The sequence below is a fragment of the Cynoglossus semilaevis genome, chromosome 1, assembly GCF_000523025.1.
Source record: "Cynoglossus semilaevis isolate Cse_v1.0 chromosome 1, Cse_v1.0, whole genome shotgun sequence".
Classification (NCBI taxonomy): Eukaryota; Metazoa; Chordata; class Actinopteri; order Pleuronectiformes; family Cynoglossidae; genus Cynoglossus; species Cynoglossus semilaevis.
In genome coordinates this window covers 29,529,873-29,550,860 of record NC_024307.1, presented here as the reverse complement: position 1 = coordinate 29,550,860, position 20,988 = coordinate 29,529,873, and the positions used below count along the sequence as shown (strand labels likewise).

The 20,988-nt window shown below is 39.1% G+C and overlaps 1 protein-coding gene across 19 annotated transcripts in view; it reads left to right on the top strand.

The window, feature by feature from the left end:
• LOC103390782 (adhesion G protein-coupled receptor L3) overlaps window positions 1-20,988 on the top strand; it is a 197,581-nt gene that overhangs the window by 119,083 nt on the left and 57,510 nt on the right. For all 19 annotated transcript variants that reach the window (XM_017034883.2, XM_017034884.2, XM_008326847.3 and 16 more), the window contains 3 exons: window positions 11,986-12,339; window positions 15,861-15,964; window positions 20,570-20,755. In XM_017034883.2, coding sequence (XP_016890372.1) covers window positions 11,986-12,339; window positions 15,861-15,964; window positions 20,570-20,755 — 644 coding nt within the window. The remainder of the gene's footprint in view (window positions 1-11,985; window positions 12,340-15,860; window positions 15,965-20,569; window positions 20,756-20,988) is intronic.

Below are 20,988 nucleotides of genomic sequence, written 5' to 3'. Positions count from 1 at the left end.
TTTTATTTTGGTTAAAAGATAATAATTTGTGATTTATATATATATATATATATAAATGTTCAATCAGTTAGACTAAATTAGGAGTCTGAAACTCCACTTAACACCAAAGGAGACATTTTCATAACTTTACCACCAAATAAAATTAATCAAGAGCAAAAATTTCCACCATTTAAATAAACTTCATACTGCAGTCTATACAGTTTTAAATATTTAATTTCTACTGTGTAACAAATTTCTACGGAAAGTTTTCACACCGCCTTAAATTTTCCACTCTTTATTACATTTGTTATATTGCAGCCTTTTGCTAAAATCATTTAAGTTCATTTTTTCCTCATTCATGTGCACACAGCACCCTATATTGACAGAAAAACACAGAATTGTTGACATTTTTGCAGCTTAATTGCAAATTTAACACCTGTTCTCAGGCTGAAGATGACAGTGACATTATGTTGTTTGGTTTGCAACAAGCTGTCTGAGCTGAAATTAGCTCAAACATGTTTTTAAATACACTATCACACAGTCACAGATAAGTCAGGGACTGCAGACATTGTAGGTTGGATCTATGTCTACCAAAGGCAAGGATTAATTGAATATTTTACTCACAAATGTTTTAGTATGCTTCCAGTGGACTCACCACCTGCAGGAAGGTTCAGGGGGGTTGGTACGGTGCAGTGTGATTTGGGTGGCGGTCGTGGAGACTGCTGCCCCCGCGACCCAGTAACGGATAAGCGGATGAAAATGGATGGATGGATGGGATGTTTGAGTATGAAATTTAATTTGGTCCATTCACTAAAATTAAATATCCTATAAATTAGAGCAAATGCAGAACGGCTGAGGAGCCACCTCGTAAACCATTGGTTACATTTTTTTTTGCGTAAAGTGTAATTCCTCAAAAACTTCAAGAGAAATTTAAAATACAAATCAATGCGTTTTCCCACTGGGGCTAAGATAAATATTATAGGAAAAGAAATATAAATTGCTTTATAAACTATTATAGGAAAAGAAATATAAATTGCTTAGCTGTGTCCCTCTACCTAAGCTCTGTGACCTCTATTTTAGCCACAATGTAATCCAGTGTCATGATAATACCCTGGAAAAGAATTTTTTATGTTTTTTGTGATGGCTGTGACTCCGGCTCACTTCCACTCCTGCCGTACCAGTGGAGCATAGTGTATGGGCAACAGAGCAGCAGAAACAGGGCCAGACACACAGCTGGGGCCCTGCTGCAGCGTGCCAAATCACCTGGGCCAGAGCTCAGCACGTGCACTGAGCAGCGACAGGTTAATGATATCTGAACTCCCAAAACTGTTCTCAACTGTCTTTTCCCAGAAACACATTGAAACAGACCTTTCTTCCACGGACGCAGAAGAAGATGTGGTGATTTACATACTAGTGGATATTCATTCGACAGACCACGCCATAACAGCCCATTTTCAAGGACAGATGATCCATGCCCACGAGTGCTTCCATGACAACTCAGCTGATAATTAAATTCACTGAATTGGGGATAAAAAAAGTGCAGTACAGAAAAACATAAAAGCTGTCCAGGCCTTCCTCTGTTTCATGACCACAGCCAGTGAACAGCAGACAAGGACAACTGAGGCATGTTTTTTGATGGTCCTTGTTCAGACACAAAGGAGGGAAAATAACCTGTGTTTGTAAAGCACATGTTACGCATATTTTATAAGGCTTTCAATATTGAGGGTAGTAGCCATATTCTCTCCCTGCTGCTGATGACCCACTTCTACACTGTGTCCACGGACAAATGGTCCAACAAGGACAGTTTAGAACACACAGAGCAGACTTCAGACTTCAGTTTCCTGCTGGCAGCTGGATGTTCCTCTGCAGATAACCCTGAAGTCTCCATGCAGATCTCTCAACCACGTATTCAAAAGTTGAAGTTTGACCCTGCATCAAAACAGTGTCTGTGTCAAAACAGAGAACTGAACAGGGCATGTTAATCATTTTTATATGAGAAGTTAAAATCCAAATTCCCATTTCTCTTTTACTGTAACTGTGAATTTTCCATTATTACAAAAAAAAGTAATGATGTCTTTTTTTAAACTCCAAACATGAGAATCTAAAGAAATATTTGATCACCTCCACCTAGCAAACGTGCTACAGACAGCTTTATTTTTTTGCCCCCTGACCAGTGTTCTGTTGAGATTTAAATTTAGAACCTTCTTTTCCCCACGGGGCCATGGAAAGGTCAAACAGCAACAAAATAACCGAAACAAAATACAATTATGTTTCTTTGTAGGAGAAAGAGGGATATTAACAAAGTATTAGGAAATATAGAACGAGGTGATGATGAACGAGGTGATGATGAACGAGGTGAATGTGCAAAAGATGTGATGATGTTCTTCGTGTGCTAATTTACATTGCAGTGCTTGAGGAGCAGATAACTTCACATCCTCAGACTGCATACTGTATGTTAAAGTTGCAAAGTTCTGCACATGAGAAATACTGAAATACCACACGCGGGGGAAAAATTAATTACTATAAAAAATGATATATTAGAATATTATAAGGGAATGATTGTTGTCTAATGTATGATAAATATTAACACTATATATAAGGCACATCAGAAGAATAAAATATTGAACCCCTAAATATAGAATTAGAATAAAGCATGAAAGTAAATAGAATAGTGCTTACCTTAGACTAAATAAAAGTTAGTGGGAATAAAATGTTGTGAAATGCGGCACATGGGAAGCTTGGATTTTTAGAACATTACATAAAGAAAATGTATTTCACCAAAAGTTTACGTTTTGTAATTATTTAAACATTATTAACTTTAAGTTAATAAAGTATTATTGAAAAAACATGTATTTAATTAGGTACATAGTAGAATGTATTGTTTAAAAATGTACATATTAAGCTTTTGCACATTGAAAACCTGAAATATAGTCAATTTTCTAAAGTTGTGATTTCTATTGGTTCCAGTATAAATTAAGTGAGTCTTTATCAACATGAAGTATTTAGTAATTCACCGTGGATGTGCAGAGCTTTAAAACACTACAGACATGCTGCAACTGTATGTCCACTGTACCACCGTGCATGATAAAATATAACCAAATCAGGTCTGACCTGACTTAATGTGACACCCATCTCGTCGTATAGGCGGCTGTGACTCTTGGTGGCGCTATCTCACGCATTCAAAAAGCTTTGCAAATGGTCCAGAATACAAAAGTACACCTTCTCGCTTTTATTAGCCTTACAGGGCACATATCACTTCACCACTTATCGACCTCTACTGGCTACTCACTGCTGTCTATAAACAACCTCAAGTGGCCCGCACACATCTGCTGAGTGCTGTTTCCTGCCCGGGAACATATGGGAAAGAAAGAGGTTTCTGCTGGTTATCGTTAAAACAAACCGAGGAAATTCAATCAGAGCAGGTGCAGCATTTGCTGTACTCTAAGCCATCTCTGTGGCAGCACACCCATCATATCATATTGAGCTGTTGTGTTAAAATGGCACAGTAAGAGCATAGTTTAGAACAAGCACAGTAGCTACCGTTTTTTTCTTATTGAACAGATTTAGCTTTCAGTTTTTCACTTGAAGGTCTTCCATTGTACTCCAGCTTCAGTAAAATACTCAGCAGTAAGTAGGTGCGGATAAAAGTCTCCACCAAATGAATAAATGTAAATGTAAAGAGCCAGCCGAGACAGCAGGCAGCAGAACTGCCACCTAGAAGCCACCCTGAGGGAATGGTACTCATCCATCCAGACAGAGTAGAGTAGAAAAGATAAAATGTGTCGACATCAATTACAAATTTTATGTCAGTGTAATTTTGAATTTTTTGTTCGCCTTCCACTTTTGATCATGCAGTCACAGCACGTTACCCAGTCAGAGTGAAAAGACCTATTATATCGCATTATGTCGTATTACAGAAAAATAATGTTCTGATTAGGATTTTGCAATGACTCAACATTTCACATTAGGAGAAAATCCCGCAGAATTATATTGTTTGCACTTTTTAAGCCTCTGAGTCCCTTTGTAGTTCAAACTAAGGGTATGATATTCAATCTTCAAGCCACGTGATTGCAAAAACATTGTTATATATGCATATATATATATATATATATATATATATATGAAATATATGTATACATACATACATACATATAAACAGTATATGAACCTATATATAGGCGTGTGTGTATATATATACATAGTATTTATATCTATTAATACATGTATGTGTAGTACTAATGTACTTTTTTTCGTCATCATTAATTATCCCATAATAAACTGTGGGTTTCCCATTTCACTGAATTCATATCAACAGGAAGCTGTTAGAGCAGCATTTTGGATCGATAATTGGTTCATGTAAAAGTTTGAATACGACAGTCACTGTCATCGTGTCATCTCCTTCTGACCACAGCACAGTGCTCTGTTAACTTTCATACATATTAAAAAAGTCACTACTGTCTTACTGTAGCCGTAGTCCCATGTAGATGATCTAACTGTGATCCAGTGCGTCTCTTGTGTCTTCACCTTTTGTCCTGCTGCTTTCATCGCTCCGCTGCCAACCTTTCATTACCTATCACTGGTGTGAATAGATGCGTTTTGACATGTTATTATAAAGATTCCAGCAACACCTCTGTATGGTAATGTTCTGTCATAGCATCTTGTCCTGGGTGATTACAAGGATCTAAAAGAACATCTTGCTCTGAGTTTAAACGGCTACCGTTCGGGAAAAACAACGATGCACAAAGGAGCATGTTGCTGTCTAGGCTCAGGTATGTAGGCCAGGTGTGTGTCGGTGGGATATGAAGGGTGTGTATGAGTGGATATAAGAGAATCAGCAGGAGGATTTGACTTTTCTTACTAATGTAATGTGTCCTCAGGCACAAGCACACACACAAACACACACACACACTAACACTTGCACAAATACACAGTCTGGTCACAAACCTTTAATGCGACAATACAATGAGGCTCTGTAAGAAACGCAGCTTCAGATTTTTTTCCAGCTCTCAAACAGAGAAACCTTTGTTTGTTCTTCGTCTCTTTAACAGTTTGAAGCCTCATTCCCTGCTTCAGGAACAGTCTGGAATTATTACCATGTGTGTTTTGCTGATCCCAGGAACTTGTGATTGAATTATTATGCTTTTAAAATCTAGGAATTATTTAAATAAATCTACACAGCACTGTTGCTTTTAGGCTAGAATCAGTTTTTTTTTTCCATCAATTTGAAAGGGAGAATTTTACCTTTAATGTTACTATGAAAATGGTGTTCTACCATTTAGCCTGTCATACTGTTACACTACTACTACAAACATGTACACTGTATGTAGTGCTACATTTGAGCTAACTTCTTTTATCCTTTAGCTAATTCAGCTGTTATTTACTATAAATTGGACTAAACATGACATCATCTTTCATACTCCCCGTGAGAATTCCTTTAGGGTAATTAAATATGTCTTTAGCTATGTAAATATGTTAAATATGATTTTTTTTCTAACTTAATAATTCCAGCATCGATCACTGACCCATGCTATCATTTGTCTCTGATTTCAAAGGTTTGCATCCGATGACTATCAATTCACTCAACCTTGTAGAAAAGGATAAAGTGTGTGTAACTTGAGTGTCTTTAGTTTGTGTGTGTGTGTGTCTGAGAGAGAGAGAGATTTTCTCCTTCAATCTGCTCTTTCTCTACACCTGATGTGTGTGTGTGTGTGTTTGTGCATGTGTTGCAACTGCTTTACTGCCCCCAAAATTGCCACATTAAATTTAACAGGCTTGGTGGCACACAAGCTCAGAGTAATTTATTTTGGCCAATCAGCCAAGTAAATCTGATTGGAGGCCTCTGAAGCATCTTAAACTGTCTTTATCGCCAGTATCACAGTTCCTCTGCACAGCTTTGCCTCATCCATTCAGGCCCAAACCACTATCGGTTGACATTCTTTTGAAAAGCCTTAGTCAAGTTTTTGGCAAACGGTGGAACTTGAGCATACTGCGCTGTAAGTGTTGGTGTTGGTGTACTTTTCCTCACACGGCTTCCTCCTTTTTGGATTTGGCTGACGGTTTTGGCTGAAGAAGAGACAACTTCACTTATTTGGAAATTCATTTCTAAAATTGTTGATATGCTTGATTCATATTTATTTTAGGATGCTTTGCTTTTTGTCACATAAATTGAAGACACAGAACACTCAGCCAGGAGGTCTTTTGGATGCACGTCCACGTCACTGCTTTACTGGATTAACCCTTCACTCTTTTTCATATGCATGCAGACATAGCCTGCATATCTTCCTTCCTCTGACTTAAATACTCTCCAGGCATGGGTCCGTGCCTGCATACATATCAGCTTGGTGCATGCGATCCTCCCATGTGACTTCCATTCATGGCCTCTGAAGTCTCAGACAGAGAGCTTGGGAAATAAAAAATGAATCGCTAAACAATGCGTAGTTTCTATCAATAACGGCTCTCATCACGTCATGATTCTATCAAAGCATTACGGCGCGTCTTAGTGCATAATTTACTACCCGCCCCACCACCCCCACCTACCCACACACCAGTGGTTCTTAATGGATTTGTGGCCCCTGACAAAAAAAGGCTCCATTAAATGACTGGACCTTTGTCAATAATTTATTTTCCCGTTCCTCTCCAGAGGACATGTGTAGAGTACTGTTGTGCATAAATACCGCACAACTAATAACAGTGGGAAGGGAACATAATGTGATCAACAATAATGTTATGAAATTCATTTAAATGTATCCACCTTATAAATTAGTCAGGTTTTCATATATCCCAGTAATGCCACCAACTGACTCACTGCTCTGCTGGAGGAGAATGTGTAGAAATGGTGTCATTTTTTAGTTCTGTCCTTTTTGTCCATGAAATGGCTCTAATTTTAAAAATGTTTAAGCGAAACAACAAAAATCCATTTTGTTTATCAGCTCAAATATTAACAATATAACAATAAAAAAATATAGAAATATAACAATACAATATATTTTTGTCTTTGGAGTGGAAATCAAACCTTCACTAGCAGTCTCTTAACTAGTACTTACCAACATTCAAAACCAGGTCAGCCACCTGGTTTTTATACGCTCTTTAAAGAGAGTTATATTAGCCCAGAGTTGTGGTTCATTAAACACAACTCGTGTTAAAATGTGTCCGTTTCTGCTAAGTTGGTGCTGTTTTGTAACTTTTTTTTTTATTATTCAGTTTTCTTAATGTTAAGTCTTAGTCAAAATACCTAACACATGCAGTCATTTTTATTCAATTTAAATCAATCCAAAGAAAAGTATGATACTGCAAAATATTTTACTGCAAAACTTCAATGTAGCCAAACCTTCCAAGTAGAGGACATAAATACTTGTTTAATATTTCTCCTGGAACCCGTTAACAGCTGTGATAATAGATTCGGACTTCAAGTACCCTTGAGTCCAAAAAGGCGTGTCCTGGCTCCCAGAAATCCTATTAACTAGTCTTAGAATAGCCGGGGGGATGAAAAGTAAATGGATGACATCACAGGCTGTCCAACATTGTCTACGGCCTGTGAAAGTGCTTCCTGAAGATGTAACCATGCATAAAGGTTCACATAACTAAAATAGGAAGGTAATGGGGTTCAGCACCAGGCTGTAACTGTCATTTTACCACATTTTCATTTCTGCCCCCAAAACACCCTCTTCACCCCTTTTAGATCTTCAAACTTTTGTCAGAGCTGACGAGCCTGTTCTCCATGCAGGAACAGCAAGCCATAGAAACGGGTTTCATTTCATAACAGCGTTTTTTTTTGTTTTTTTACCACTAGTGCAGGGTAGAGTGGGCTTATCTAATTGTGGAAGCCATGAGCCCTGGGATACAGAGAAAGAGAAAGAGAGAAGCTAATTAGTTTGAAACGAATGCTTTGAAATTGAGCACAAAGCCCCCCGTGTGTGGTGGAAACAAACTTCATGCGTTTGGTGAAGGGGATTTTGTGTAATAGAAGTGAAGCGTGAATGATGAGTGAAGTGGGTGTTTCAGTGTGGAGAACTTGGCAGACTCAAAAAAAAAGTTTTTTTGTTGTTTAATAAAAAAGTCACTTGTTTATGTACAAGACAATCTCTCGGCTTTTGCCTGATTAATGGCTGATAGCCCACTGTTAGTCATATTCCCTTATAATTACATTTGTATTAGAATGCATTAGATGCAGGAATGAATTAATTTTTTTTTCATTTATTGAAAATTGAACTTTTCCCTGTCTCCACGGGAAATATTCAAACACAAGTCGTTCTAACCCACTACTGCAAAAGGAATCAGACATTTGAATCCTCCTCTAAGGTCATGAATAAATCCTTTAGATTGTGATGCAGACTTTTTGACCTTATTTGCAAACAAGCTAAGTTTTGCCCTCTGTCCGCCCCTTTGGATAAAAGAGGAAAGCTAACAAAGCAAAACAAAATACCCTTGTGTTGTCTCCAAGGCAAAAGTACCTCCATACTGTGACTGCTGTTGGCCGCCGGCCCTCTCCTTTTTTTACCTCCACGTTTGTGGCCATCTCTTGGAAGAGATATACAAGTTTTCTCAAGGACACTTTTCTTCTTTTTTTCCACTCCTGCTCCTTCTGTCTCCTCTGTGTATTTGAGGCATATTTAACATGCTGCATGTGGACTGAAGATTCAGGGAAATAATTTAACGGCGGACTCAGTGGGATCATCTGGAAGAATGGAATTACATTCCAGACGTGGTTCCCAGTGACTCTGAATTAACCTCCTGCTGGGATGGCGATTTTCCTCGAGCCATATCTCCCCGCAGTGTCTTATTTCCATCAGTGTTGGAGAATGTGATAAGATGGATTCATTTCAAATAGGTTTTAAATAGGATGTAGATAGAAAAAAAAAGTTAGTCATTGACTTGAGGATATATAGTTCACAAAGAAGTATTTAATGTTGCATAATTATCACACTTTTGTATTAAGGTGCTCTAGTTAAAGTATAATTAAGCAACAATTCTGTTTCACTGTTTGTAAACATTTTATGAAATTCTATGACCAGGCATTAGAGGTGCATTGATTGCAATTTTTGGGCTGATTCCGAACAGGTGTGACTTGTTACTGATTTTTCAATTGAGACCATTCACAAATAATAGTTTCCTACAGCCAAAATGTTTATTGTTATTGCAAGTAATTATGAAACCCACAAAATACACCCACTTCCAATATATATATATATATATATAGTATATAGTCATCAAAGTTGTCAAAAGTTGAGGCTAAACAACACACTACAAATGCAAATATATACATACATATAGCTATACATATACATAAATAAAATGTGTCTTTTGGTTGCTTTTGGACTCTGTCATACAATCTAAAGGTTGAAGAGTTCTGTTAGGCAACTGGACGTGAATTTTCTAAAAGAAGTACAACCTTAAATTCAGCTAAGCCAGTCCGTAGCTCCTCATTGCTCTTCAGAATCTACTGATCCATACAAAGTGTATTTGTGTGCCAAATAGTATGATGTGAGCACAGCATTAGTAAAATTACTCTCAAATGTCTATAAAACACCTTATTTAAAATAATGTTAGAAGCTAAAGGGCAATTCAGTGAGTTCTCATACCATACAGTAGTTACCACTTTGGCTTCATTAGATAGTATTAAAGTGGTGCTGACTCACTGTTAAAAAGTGGAATGGGTCCAAGAGGAATATGAAGATTATGGAGCGTCGTTCTTGAATTTTACTTCTACCTTTCCCGAGCGCAGTCTGGTGAAACAGCAGAACTTTACAAACTAATAGCATAAATAATCAGACTTTCACCCAATGTTAGACAATGTTGGCTACTGATGATTCCAGACTCAATAAAGCCGTCTGCAGCGTTGGTAATGAGTACATCTGGTCATCTGTTTGTTCTGCTAATTAATAATTCTGCCTTGTTCCACTTTAAATTCTACTACGTATCTAACTTTGGTTCCTATTCATTAACATTCATGCAGCACACATGTCCCTGCACAGTTTATTTACTCACACCAGTTTCTTGTAAAGCGGTGAAAGCAAACAAACTCCCTCAGCAAAATCTGTTACAATCGGAACTCCTTTGGTCCCAAAGGCCCATCTGCACATGCTTTCAGCCTCCAGCTTATCTGGGCTTGTGCACAGTCACCTATACTGACCTCCAATGGAGCGGTGAATTTTCACGGTCAGTTTTGTATGTGCTTCCTGAATAGTGTCCTTGAGCTGTTAGCAGTTTAGGGAGCACCAACTCATTTTTTGAATAATCATCATTTTAACATCAAAATGTGAGGCGTTTTTATGAAACAAATACAGTGACAGGTGGATGTGGTGCAGATTAATGATGATGAGGATGATGATGATGTCCAATGGTTAGGGTTAGAATTTGAATGGTGAGATCCCGTGAGCTGCTTGAAATATCAAGTATCTGTTTGGCAAACCATGGCTGTGTCAGCTTGGATATTGGGAATACCAAAGAGGAGCATCCCTGTTTGCCTCGTATTTTTCTTGTTTGTGCATTAGTGTATATCTAAATTTACAGCATCCGTTGTGCGTCAGTGAGAGGAAATCTTACTGCCCACAATGCAAGGCAATTTGGAACTAAAACAAAGGCCTTTCTTCACTTTCTGGCTCAATTAGGTTCTTTTCAGCTCCTCTTCGCTGATGAACTGTCTCCACAGGTATCTTCATGATACCTGCAGGTCTTGAAAACACATCACACTCTTTTGTTAGTGAGGGGTAAAAACAAATACTCAATCAGTCTGGAACTCTAACTGCGGCGGTGGGCAACCTATTTAATCAACCTTGCTGCCGTTGACTGCTGTTAAGCATTGAGCGCATTGACTGCTGATGCTCATGCGGTTTGTGTTATTACAGCCTCCGGGGGTCTGTGTGGTTCACAGACAGTGTTGCTCAGTTATGCTGTCTCTTCCCAACACTTGCAGCCTTACCATAGAGAGACATGCTGCCATTTCCAGTGGAGTCTCGCTGAACTGCCGAGTTTTTTCTAAAGCTCTTTCTCCAGCCGTGTAATGTCCATTACGTGTGACATCCCAAAATCACCCCTCATTAAATTCAGTTTGCTCCCCCTTCATGCAGAGATTGGGGCCATCTGTCACTTCTGTCATCGTGATTGTATCTCTGCATTAAACGGAAACTCTGCCTGTCCCAAATTATGTTTTTGCACGGGCCCAGCCTTGTGTGTCTGTCCCAAGTGCTCATGGGGGTTCATTTAAATTTTCTACAGCCAGCTGCCTTCTCTCAAACCACAATACTAATAAGTCCATTGTATATAAATATGGCATTATGGTACAATATTCCCCTGAAAAAAAAATGCAATGCAAATGGTGAAATAATAAATAGCAATATTTCTTCCGTGACAGTCCTCTGACCCTCTGAGGCCTCACATGCAGGATAGACCTGCAATTCAATGAATTTAGGGACCTTATTTTCCAATAATGGACACAAGAGGATGAGAATAAAGGCAGCAGAGTGGATAAGCATGGGTGGGTGATTGATGACAGGGTGGTGAAGGGCTGTATATGAGGTTTGGTGGAGAGAAATGGATTAATGCCGTTGTGTCAGTGTGTGTGGATGTTGGTGTTTTCACACCAACATTTGCCCACAGCTCCGGTAAATGGTTCAGTATAAAGCAACTCACCAAATGCCCCAGTTAGTTTCAAGCGACCCTGGAGTAGTATGAGCACACAACCTTTGGTTATTGGCTCCAAGAGAAATGGCCTTATCACCAGCTGCAGTCTGCACAACTGAAGAATCTACCTTTGTCTCTGTACTGGTGTGTCTGCTTCGCCCAGTGATGGCCTTCACATAATACATACTTATCCAAGTCACACTAGCAGGTTCAATCCATCCCCTTTGACTTGTCTTCTCTTTAAGTGACACTTAAGAGAAAAGATAGCTTGTTTCTCCCGGCTTTGGATTACAATGAATTCCTTTGTTGGACATATTTGAATTGTCACTGAAAAAAAATAAAGACTCTTTAGTTCAAACTCTGCATTTTGCCTTTTCTCCCCACCAGAAACTGCCTCCTCTGTGATGGTATACATGGACACAACAACCATAATGGCAAAGACCACCTCTCGACCTACTATAACTACCATGACCACCTCCACAGTGGCCAGGACTACTACAAAAATGCCTGCCACAACAGCTGCAGCGGCTCAGTGGCCAAGGCCGACATCAACTTTAGTCGCCCCAGCCCAGACCATAGTCCAGAGTTTGGTCCCGGAGGATGAAGACAAATCACCGCCTTCTTCCAGGCTTCCCAACATTAGAGTGGAATACTGCAATCCTCTTGTGATGATGGACATCTCCTGGTCAAAGACCAAACAGGGTGCAGTGGCCAAGATGGCTTGTCCTCCTGGGACCATAGGTAATGTATAAATACTCCTGTACATACTCATTTTTCTCAGACCTAGTCCAAGTCATCGAAAATATCAAAATGTCATCACAAATATAATGCAATTGAGGCGCGGTTCTGCAAAAGGTAAATCCCTTCTTTTCCACTTCCTATTCCTAATTTACTCCATTAAGCAGAAAATCTAAGTGACCTCCTAGATCAGTGGTTCTCCAACTTTTTCTGCTCTGTACCACCTGAGAAAACATTGAGCTCTCTGAATACCCCCATGATGACCAACATTAGAATATAGCATATATATATATGTATATATATATGAATTTTCCCCGCGTACCACTAGAGAGCGCTTGTACAAAAAAAAGAGAACCATCCTCCTAGATTATAAGGTTAATATTGTCTAAGTTCAAACACGGACAAAGTCTCAAAAATGATCACAAAAGGCTTTGATTCTGTGGACACTAGACTTTAAAAACATTTTAAAATGAGGAATAAGAGGTTTGAAGTCTGGTTAACTTTTCCAATGTGTGCCAACATTTCTGATGAATTATTCCCATTGACTCTACGATTGTCGGTCATAAAGGAAAATAACTGTAGTGCTTAGAACAAGATCCCCTACGAGCCTCTGCACAGACACCGTTCGTACGCCACTGTTTTCTGATTATGTTTATTTGCTGATGCACGTCCCATTTTGCAGTGGGTGAAGGGTAATCATAATGATGAATTATCATCCCAAACCTCAAACACTGTGTTTGTGCTATCTGAAAAACACCTATTGCTTTTGAAATGTATGTGATTTGTTTATTCCTTTAGGCTTTAAGTATTTCGGCAGTTTCATTATAAGATGCTGGTCCGCTGTGGTTCCCTTTGCATTTATGTGTTTTGTTTATGTTTGCACTCCCTCGGCGGAGTGCGTTCACTCGCCCCTCGTCCTTCCTCCTCATTCCTTTCCTTCCTGAATTACTGATGCACCTTAATGATAGCTTTGGATCTTTTGCGGAGGCTTGTGTCTCCTACGCCTTACGCTCAGATTTACTTCCAGTCTCTTATGATCACGTCTTTTCAATTAACTTGTAACGAAGAATACTTGTGACAGTAGTTTAAGCATGAAAACGAGACAAGAACACAAGAGGAACACAGAGATAAATTTAATGATGACTGCTTCAGATATTACGTCTCTGTGTTGATCTTTGGGAGCCATTGATATTGAAATGAGACCAGAAAACTAAGAATAGCTTTAATTTCTCTAAAGTGAATCCCTTAAGTAATAAAGATTGTGCTGCGTACTTGATATGAAAATAATAATAATTTAAAAAAAACAACAAACTAAATGTGAACTAGAAACCATTACCATGTAGGGGAGGCTGTAGCCTGAATAAGTCAACTCATTGGTGGAATTACACTATTATAAACTAATTAAGAGCAGCAATACATTTACAAAATGCAAAAGTTACAGTTGGTGTTTTATTTTATTTTTTTGTCGGAGGAGTCATTTTTGCTAGGAAGTGACATCATATCCTGAAATATGCCCTGGTGCCTGGGGGAAAGAATCTGTTAATTTCATCAGCCAGCATACTGTCTCAGACACACACATACACACACACATACACACACACATACAGTAGAAGCTTCATTAATGGGCAACACCAGCACCCACCGAGGCCTCACTAACAGGCGTCATATGGCAAGATAAGAGGATCACACACCCCACCTCCTCTTGGTGCAGGCTTCAAAGCTGCCGTTCTTCAGACGACACTGCCAAGCCCAACACGACTACGTGAGCTTCCTCTGCCACTCTTTGAAACTTCTTCGAGCTCCCCTTTCCATCTTTTCCTTCACTTCCCCTGCTGTCACAGCCCCCCTCACTTCCCCTCGTGCCCCATCCTGCTCCAACTCTTTCTCCGGCTCGCTTTCATGCTCCTTCTCCTGCCTCTCAATATAGACAGAAATGCAGAGTCCCTTATCTTATGAACCCATCAGCCATAAGGCTGTCCAAGGAGCAGTGTGGAAGGAAATTATATGTCAATCAAAATTTATATCTGTTAATGCTGCTCGTCTGGCCCTCAGTATAAGTACGGGCAAGGGCAATTTAATGTCAGCGTGAATCCCTGCTGGTGTCAGCTCTGGAAATACAGACATGACTGAGATTAGCAAAGAGAATTCTCTCAGTCTGACTTTCTAACTACTACTTTGAATAAAATACTTAGGTATAAACTAGGGTTGAACCAATACCATTTTTAACAGAGGATACCACTAACAATATTTTTATTTGTGTATTCACTGATGCTGAGTACTGTGTTGATACATACTTAGGTTGGGCCTCAAATATGCAGTAGAGTAAAAGGCAGTATATATTCAAATCGAAGGCATAGTATCCCAAATATCAGGCCAGATACATATACCTTTATTGGTATCAATGTGTCCTCTGAAATGTAGTTAATGCATACAAGCTTGAAGGAGAGTTAAATTCACTCTTGGTTCTATTTCAATTATCTTTAAACCACAGACTAAGGGCTACCCAAATCCCAATGGTATCTGTTATCTCATTTTTTCCTTGATGTGCCAGACTTCCTTAATTTTACCCTCTCAGAAATCATTTTCTTTGAAGCAGCAACAACACTTGCTAATTTGGTTGTGAGGGTTTAAAGTGCAGACACATTAAGCAGTGGTTTTTGTCCTTAGCTTACTGTCTTGTATTAACAGTAAATTGTGATGGACATCTACATCCACCAAACGTGTTCCTCATATACACAGAGATGCCCAAGCTAAAGAAACTGAAGGTTGAAGGAAGGTTATCATTCCTGTTAACCCAATAAATACCCGACATCATTTTCTTTTTTTGTGGTTTTTGTTTTAAGTTTTAACCAGCTTTGTTGGATACTCACATATCTCATCACATCTCTGACAGCAGAGGGCGACGGGACTAATTGACCTTTTGTGATGAATTCAGATATTACCAAATTAGCATCTATGTTGGTGTATTCACTTTCTCATGCACGGCCATGAAGTGTCACATTCACACACTCCCTGACTTTTAATGAGTAAATACACACACCGACTGCTGCAGTTTGACAAGAGCAACTTCACCCCAGTCAGAGAATGATTAAAAGAAGCTCTTATTAAGATTCCACTTAATTACCTCACTTAACAAATGTTTTCTTTAATCGCCACTCTTCATTTTGAAAAGAAAGATTCCTGATAAGCAGGAGACTTTTGTTGATGGATCTGACTACTTGTGTGGTTTGTCACCTACAGTAAAAAAAAAAAAGAGGAGAATGAAATGGTGGAGAGATGTGACAAAGACAAATTAAGCAGTTGATTTTCAGGAATACAAAAGTTAACTTGTGGTAAAGTTAATTAGTTTGAAATTATTCTCAGTTAATTATGCTTATTAACAACAATATTTATAACACATGATTAATTGAGACTATTAATTGAATTGGCAGCAAACCTGTGATTAGTTAAATAAAAAAGTTTTCCAGTAATAGCACCAGTTTGTTGTCTAACATTGTTGTATTTTTTTTCTTCGTTCTCTCCAGGCACAGCCTTGTATATGTGCATGGGTCCAGAGGGATACTGGGACCCACAGGGACCTGACCTCAGCAACTGTACCTCCCCGTGGGTCAACCTCATCAGCCAGAAGGTACCGATCACACACACAGGAGGAGAGGGAAACACGTTTGGTTCTGCTCTGTTTGGCCAAGTCATTTTGAAGAATATGCAGGGGAAAAAATGCTGGGATTTAATTAAAATGTTAATTAGAATGTTAAAAATCCAAAACAGACCTGTGCTCTTTTAGAAGATCCTAAACAACATTTAGCAAATTTAAATTAAAAGAGGGAAGAATATATGGTCTGCATTTAGATGCCACATGTTTTGGTGGGTTTTTTTTTTTCTCTTTTGTTTTTGCCCTTTGTCTCTTTTTATCGGTCAATTAATGTCATTGATTACTGCAAGGCTTTACTTTGTGTTTGTTTGTTTGTGTGTGTGGTAAGACTAGTTTAAAGACTAGAGTTTAAAAGAGTGTTGTGGCTAACTGCTAATCCAAGGCACTCTGTGTCCTACCACATGATCCACATTGTTTAAATCTACACTGTAATCAAATTTAAAAGGAGGGAAGTTGCTGCAGAGCAGAGGATTGAGATCTACAGGTTATGAATTGCAGGTAATGTGGAAAATGTTCTCTTTTAGACTCATAGGACCCTGAGGCATCATGCTATAACACTTATGATCTACTCCATGGCGTAAAGCTGTGGCCATTAAACAAATGGCAGATTGCAGAGATGGCTGTAAAAAGGCTGTTGGCGAATGAGATGGAAGGCAGGGAAATTGTCAGGTGGATTTCTGAGCCGTGCGGCTTAATTTGATCCATGCATCAGAACTAGGCTGTTAAAAAAAAAACAAAAAAAAAAACTTGCAAAACTGCAGTTTGTACTGTAGCAGATTTTTGGCTTCTGGTGTTTAAGGCATTGGAATGAAAAGAAATGCATTTAAAATATTGTTTAAATTTAACAATATTTGAGCAGCATGGTATGAAGGCGTTAAGGCCCATCTGTCCGTGCATCTCAGATCCAGAGCCTCTGTCCTCGTGCCTCATTAGCAGATGCTTTGATAGACAATTGAAAGAAGTGACATCAAATAAGCTGAGAAACAAGTCGCCATGGTTACTGTACCCCAGTATTTAACACATCTCTTTGTCGAGACAAGAGCAGCACTGGGAAACAATTCTTTCACGTTTATTTTTCCCCACATACACCTCTGTAAACAACTGTTTAAGCTGCATAATTAGCCTCATTAATTTAAAAAGATTAGCTGTTAATGCCACAGTAATCGCACGCCATACTTCGTGATTTCATTTCTTCCTGGGGTCAATGTTGACTTTCAGCCCTGCGTGACATCAATTAATGGTTTTATTAGTGTTTCCATAATACAGCAATGTTGTTGGTTCATTCACAGTTCATTGAAGGTACTTTTTGTCCGATTAATGGTTTTGTTTTAACTGACAAAAAAGTCCAAAAACTGCACAGAAAACATTTACTTCTTCTCTTATGTTAAATTAAGACACTTTGTTTAAATTTGTGGTGAGTAAAAGCCCGGAAATTAAGGGGAACATTTGACAACGAGGGACTCCTCACATTATTAGCACCCTGCTTGGTACAGAGCCACACTGTAATTTAAATATAGAAGTGTTTTTAGGAGATGAAAAAAAGATGTGAGAAAATGTTTTCAGGTTTTTGTTTGAGTCTCATTAGCTATTAAAAATGACTACAGAGGTCACAAGTTAAATATCAGGAAGTTTCTTTAAAGTTTCTTTTTTAAACAGGAGAGACTTTCATCACCAGTTTTAAGCAAAACTAAATAAATATTCTCCATAGTTACTGTTGCTAAGTGGATTTTCTAAAACCTAGAGAGAGGGTCAAACGTAAAGAGTTTCATAAAAAAGTCTCAGAACACGTCCAAAAACCACACCACCTGAAAGCACCTTGGACATCATCCACACACTAGCTGTTAAATTTAGAAAAAGAAGCCTATTTTCTCCCCATAAAAGTTAGAAATAGAGTTTTATTTTTGAAATGGACTGCCTACTGTGGCCCAGCGGTGGCTGTTGTTCTGTGGCAGGCTCCTTTGTACAGAGCCTAGCAGGACAGTTTCTCCCAACTACACATGGAATTGCCTCAAGGGTCAGGAAAAATATTCTGACTGTGTCCACCGTGTCTTTAGGAGATACTGGGGACTGACTTCCTGGCTGGAAGAGGGCAGGTCAAACAAAGTGTCACTGTGTCTCCTGGTGAGATGACAAAGTTTATGCAGGAGATTTTTTTTCATGAACTGCTGATGGAGATAACTCACTTTTTTAAGTATCTGCAATAGTTGTTTGGATGACTTCATCATCCAATAACTGGTCCAGGGGCCAACTGCAGCTCGTGGAATGGCTTAGGTAGGACATGGCCTTGGACATAATTATTGAAATAATGTTTCACAGTCTTTTTCTTCACATATAAAGTCTAGTTTGAAAAATCTCCAGATATAATTTATCTATTTTTGGCAAACATTTAAGCACCATGTGTAGTTAACTGTCGTCGTGGCTCGTTTAGTGACCCCCTGAGGGAAATTGTTAGCATTACAAGACACTCCTGGATGACACTGGGAAAATGGGAGAGGTAACTTAGATTAAAATAGAAATAGAACAAAGTACAAAGTAAAACACACCGTAGTATACACAGTGTTCTTGTGATATTGCAATACTGGATTACAGTTTACTCTTTAGTAGTTCCTAAATTACTAAATTAGGAAATTTAGTGGAATGATTTCCTGTGTTTCTCTCTTGTGCAAAGTGCTAAAAATTCGGAGTCAGTTACTGAATGTGCTGCTGTGAGTGACAGCAGGTTGTGGAGAGTCAAATATTGTCCTTATTCTTGACAAAGATCTCCTCTCCAACACCCTACTCGAGACACCAACTCCTCACCCACAACCTGGCTGGCCTTCCTGATCAGTGTAGAGAGTCTAGTGCTGAGTCCTTGGCCTTTAGGCTGCTGCCCCAGCTGACCACAGCATACACGATGGCACTGGTCATCACACACTCAAAAAACACTCTCATCATCATGTTGTCAACGTTGCCAAACACCCCCAGGTACTTGTTGTCCTCAACTATGTCCATACTGATCTCCTGGATGTTGACAGGGGTCACTGGTGTCTTGATCCACCTCAAGCCCAACACCAACTTTTCAGCCTTCATCACATTGTGCTGTAGGTGGTGACAATGTTATCATCTGCTGTCCTGTATTCTCTCTCATCACCACTAGTGTTACATGCTACTGCAGCTCAGTCAGCAGAAAACTGCTGAAGGTGACAGGTCTCAGAACTTAAGCTCAAGTGTTTGGTGTGGAGAGAAAACAGTGCCCTGTGGAGCCCCAGTGTTGCTGCAATCAGATGTGTCACAGCGCTGTATGTCAGACACAGGGTAATTGGTTATTAGATTGAGATATTAGCGATTGTCGGCTGGGTTTTTTTTTTTTTTTTTGTCTATTATCTTCAGTCTGTTTTAGATTTGGTCCCAACAACCTATAGATTTGACTGATTGTGTACCTTCTCAACTCAGGTCTCTTCTTTCTTAAGTTCAAGCCTTTGTCTTGGCTACATTGTGTCTATTTAAGGCCTGATATTTATATTTTGTTTTCTTCATCTTGGGGCAGTGGTGGCTTAGTGGTTAAGGAAGCAGACTTGGGTTCGGAAGGCTTGAGGTTTGAGTCTACCAGCTGCCAAGTTACCACTGAGGTGCTCTGAGCAAGGCACCGTCCCCACACACTGTTCCCCGGGCCTTTAAAGCTGCCTCACTGGTGATGGGTTAAAAACACTTTAAAGCTGCCTCACTAGTGATGGGTTAAAATGAGAGGTCACATTTGGTTGTGTGCAGTGGTGTGCTGTATCACAATGACAAGGAGTTCACTTTCACTTTCTGTTATGTATTCTAGTTATATTTTAAATCAAAAGCCCTGATTTTTTTTTTTTCCCTAGTTATATTTTAAAACACAAGCCCTGATTTTTTTTTTCATGTAGTTTAAAGATTTGTTGATAAAGTGGTTGACTCTGTTAACTCTTCTCTGGGCTTGAACATTGCGGATGTTTAACTCCATTTCAAAAAGCAAATGAAGACTCTGTCAGAAAGTCAGAGATTGGGAAATAATTAGAAGTGATCATGTTTTTTAACCAAATGTAGAGATGGATGACAAAAAAGGAAAATATCAAACCAGCCTCTGAATGAACAAACAAATGAACACCAGAGAGCGTCTGTCCTCCGTGTACACAAACATACACACACTTTCCCTCATGCTGCACTGCTCTCCATTAGTTTCATAAAGGTCTAAGGCTACCAGGGGAAATTCCCTCAATAGCTGATTTTATAATTGCTTCCGGGTACGATATTGGCCCCAGTGTACAGTCAGCAAAATCTCAGCGCATTAATTGTGTGCAATATAGCAGCACAGAAGGAAAATGTATAATGTGGAGTAAATAGTTTTTTTGTGATGAGCACAATTTTTCACATTTCAGCCTCAGATATTAAGACTTTACACAAAATTCAGCTTTGATTGGATAGAGCCATCTGAGGAGAAATTGTGTGAAATGAAAAACAGTTGCGATGCATTCAGGACATCTTTGTAGGAATGCTCCTCAGGCTTAGAAGAACCTCAGATAGAACCAGAACCCTTCTGTTCATATCCAAATGTTTTTATGAATTTTTAATCTACAGATAAAAGTCGGGGAGACTGCAGCAGTCATTGCCAGAGAGCTGGCGGAGCAAACTAAGAGTAATCTTCAGGGTGGAGACATCACCTACACTGTGAAGGCCATGGTTCAGCTGGTGGATCTCCTGGACGTGCAGCTGAGGAATCTGACTCCAGGCGGCAAAGACAGCGCAGCTCGAAGCCTCAACAAGGTAAATTAAAAACAATTTATAGTTGATGAACCTGAATGAGTCCATTTATTTCACACTAGTCAAGTGACATCACACTCAGGTCAGTGTTTTCATCACTAAAGAAGAAGCAAGAAAAAAATGATTAATCAGCTTTTCTGCACTGTGGTGTCAGGTCTAACTGTGACGCCCCTACTTAAAAACGACCTCCTCTCATCAGTATCTAAAAGCAATCTATCAGGTTTACTTCAATGGAA